This window comes from Pseudophryne corroboree, chromosome 8, assembly GCF_028390025.1.
Source record: "Pseudophryne corroboree isolate aPseCor3 chromosome 8, aPseCor3.hap2, whole genome shotgun sequence".
Taxonomy (NCBI): domain Eukaryota; kingdom Metazoa; phylum Chordata; class Amphibia; order Anura; family Myobatrachidae; genus Pseudophryne; species Pseudophryne corroboree.
In genome coordinates, this window is record NC_086451.1 from 329114485 (window position 1) to 329118330 (window position 3846).

Consider the following 3846-nt stretch of genomic DNA (forward strand, 5'->3'; position numbering starts at 1 on the left):
AAACTGGGCATAGACCCTGAGACAGCACGCTCTCGCTCTGTCTCAGGCCTACACAAACTCCTGGCTGTGTTACACTTTATGGCTACTGGGAGCTTCCAGGCTGTGGCAGGCGACGTCATTGGTATCTCACAGCCCACCTTTTCCAGATATTTGAATCAGGTGAGTCTAAAAATACATAGGCGGTTATGTCTAAGTGTTGCTTCTGTAAGTACAAACAACACAGTATTGTAGAGAATACCTAACATGACACTCACCTTAGCTTGTTTAATGTCCACTCAGGTTTTGGATGTGTTGGAGCCACACATTAATGCCTCAATCTGCTTCCCTACCGAGGAGTCGGAGTGGAGTGCTGTCAGGGTAGCTTTCTATGAGCTTGCTGGCATGCCCAATGTGCTGGGGGCCATAGATTGCACACACGTTCAGCTGAGATCACCTAAGGGCCGCCAATATATATATACTAATAGGCATCTGGCACAATCAACTAATGTCCAGGTGGTCTGTGATGCAAACATAAAAATTATGAGTGTTGTTGCAGGTTACCCTGGTGGCTGCCATGACTCCTTCATCCTCAGTCAGTCATCGCTCTTCGATAAATTTGAGGACGGACAAATGCCTGATGGCTGGCTGTTGGGTATGTTTAAAATGTTTTGTGTGTATGTCTTTTAACCACAAACTCGAGTTTTGATTAGGTGAAAGAATAATCTAACATATGTACTAATGTTGACTATATCTGTTTTTCAGGTGATGGGGGTTACGGCTGCTACTCTTGGCTCCTTACTCCATTGTCCCAACCTGATTCTCCTGCTGAACACAGTTACAATCATGCACATAAGGCTACGCGGAATGTGATAGAAAGATGTTTTGGTGTGCTGAAGTCACGGTTTCGGTGTCTGGATAAATCTGCAGGCCTTTTGTTGTATAGTCCCTCAAAGGTGACTAGAATTGTGTTCTGCTGCTGTTTTCTCCATAATCTGTGTTTAAACCAACATCTGGCACATGATGAGGGAGAAAGCAGTCAGCAAGCAGAGGAGTTAGACCCATCTGGTGACAGTGTGAGTACATATGTAGGGAGGCAGGTACGGCAAGAAGTGATCCTGCGCTATTTTTCAGGTCAGTTTTAGTAGGCTGTAATTATCCTTGACTAAACACTTTGCACTACTTTCTATTGTGTGTTTTGTAACTTACTGTTTGTTGTTTATAGTGGTGTGTACATTGTACTTAGTTTATGCCAAAAATACATTTTCAGTCATTACCCATGAAAAACATACATACATACAGAGCAGCTTCGACAATGTTTGAGACGGACACAGGAAGTTGTGTGTTTGTCAAATACAAATTTTTATTTTGCAAATCACATTGGGGTTATTTTTTCCGCTTGTGTGTGCTGGGTGCTGTGCTTTGTGCTGGCTCACTGGCACGTGCTCTGGAGGAACGCCGAACAGGGGAGGTTACTGGCGTTTGGATAGGGGTCGTGGTCCCCGAGCTGGAGGTTACTTGGTGAGCTCCCATCAATGTAATATTGCTGCTCAAATTATTAATGCTTGCAATCAGTTGAGTGTTGGTTGCAGTGTGGCTGGCTACAATCCGGGATAAGGACTCATTCACAACCTGGTTGTGCTGAATGAGCTGAACAAGTGCCTGCTGATGGCGCTGTTGCTCATCTATGATGCGCGTTAAATGAGCAAGCATTTGGCTGTTGTCAGCCCTTATTTGCTCCATTGAGGTTGCCATTCGCCCTACTTGTACAATCAGTCTGCCCGAGTTGCGACTAATGCGCGGTAGATGATGGGGCAGACTGGCAAGGTGTTGTGTATGTGCGGTCAGGCTGGCATTGCTTTGTGCCTGTTGGCTTGTCCAACTGGCCCAAAAGTCATCTGGTATTTGGGTTGGTGGCGGAGCTTGTGCCAGTTGTGGACTGATGGAGGCTTGGGGGATATCCTGCAGCTGTATTGGCTGGCTTGGGTCAACAGGTGTAAGTTGCAGTGTGATGGTTGCCTGTTGGTCTTGTCCCTGCTGGTCCACGTCGGCCATCAAGCTGGGCTCTGTATGGGGTGGCCAACATGCAATGTTTATTAGTCAGTTTGTTTAAAGGCTACTTCTACACATTACTACATTCATAATACTCCATTTGTATAGTTTTTGGCGTTGTTTTTCAAAACTTATAATGTTTTTTTTTTTCAAAAACATATATACCAACACAGGCGGCCACATAGACAGATTTGCATAATCCACACCTAACTACCTCCCCTCCACAGCATTACAGTGTTATATCACCTCCCCTGACCACGATATAGACTACTTACCTGGATAGTCCAGATGAGCGGAGCCAGTAAGCCATCTACATACTGGACAGGGGAGATGTGTGAACAATATAATGTTGTGGATGCTGTTTTTTTTTTGGAATTTTATTGGTATTTTATTTTAATGTGCACGTGTGTGGCCAAATTTTAAACAAATGTCTGTTATTTATTAAAAATGATGTTGGCGAGATCATCCACTAAGACCTTTTAAAAAAAAACATTTTCACCTTTAGCAATTGAAGACGTAACATCACATTGCTTGTTCTGGAAAACATGTAATCTCAAAACCAACTAACAACATATTAACTGTACTGTGTATATTATTGCCTATGTGTTTAATTTCTGTTTTTACTCACCAGATAACTGAGGTGATCGGGGCTCATCACTCTGCGAACTCGCCAATAGTGCCAGTGGTGGCTGGGGTGACACTGCCGAAATGCGTCGCCTGGGTGGGGATGATGGAGCCGCAGATTCCGTGCCAAGACGCCGTGTCTTACTTGGCCTCCTGGGTAAGTGGCCCGAGCCCTGTGATGGGCGCCTTACAGGAGGTCGGCTTCCAGAAGCAGAACCTATGTGAAAATATAAACATTAATATTTTGTACTTCTATGTGTTTTCAGAATATGTGACTACAGTGAAGTCTTACCTGCAATCCCTGCCTCATCCTGACTTGTCTGAGGCCTGTCTGGCCGGCTGGTCTGTGGGACTGTTGAAAAAGTGGACCAAACATTATTACCATGCTTTGTGTAAAAATTATAACTGCAAAGCCTTAGTGTACTGTAACCATCTATTAGGTATTGGATAAACAAATAATTTCTGATTAAGAGCTTCAAGCTTCATTATTTTGTGTTGTATATCCAAATGTACATGATGTTGCACACAATAAATCTGTTACATTTGAGAATTATGCATCAGATATTGCAGAGATTGACTACTTGCAAATGTTTGAAAAAAGTAATATTGGAATAATTGCACCGTTTTTCAGAAGTAAATAAATCTAAAATTATTTATAAAATAAGCATACAACACAGATGTCCAAGCAATATCGCAAAAAATATTTTATTTAAAAAAAAAAAAAACAGCAGCCATTGCACATGTTTTAGCGCAATATTAAATTAACCAAACAGCCAATGCATGGTGAAAAAAGCAAATTCGAAACACAAACACACCTTAAGGGTGCATAGGCCTGAAATATGTGAAACACACTTTATGCATCCTTTATCCTTTAAAAATGACATTTACAACATTTAGAGGACATTTAAATAAAAATCTAACAAATCAAACTTACCATCCTGCGTGGGTCGGTCCGAATCCCGGACATGAGTAGCAGACACCACTTCGGCAGGAATCAATGCCCGCACAGGCTCCTCCCAGTCCCGATAGGTGGCCCGGAAAGGGGGGCCACCTCCGGTTTTTCGTGCAGATTTGGCCTCTTTGGCCATCTTGGCCTTGACACGCCGCTTTATATCATAAAACCTCTTGCGGCACGTGTCCTCAGTCCGCCTCACCACACCCTCACTATTCACGGCAAGTATTACTTGCCCCCAC

At 43.3% G+C, this 3846-nt stretch overlaps 1 protein-coding gene across 1 annotated transcript; it reads right to left on the minus strand.

The window, feature by feature from the left end:
• Positions 1-1361: 1361 nt before the first annotated feature.
• On the minus strand, positions 1362-3049 carry LOC134947760 (uncharacterized). Its single transcript, XM_063935671.1, has 3 exons — positions 2945-3049; positions 2657-2869; positions 1362-2042 (listed from the first exon to the last, which is right to left on the minus strand). The coding sequence occupies exon 3, from the start codon at positions 2029-2031 to the stop codon at positions 1363-1365; it is 669 nt and encodes a 222-aa protein (XP_063791741.1). The 5' UTR covers positions 2032-2042; positions 2657-2869; positions 2945-3049; the 3' UTR covers position 1362.
• Positions 3050-3846: the final 797 nt, after the last annotated feature.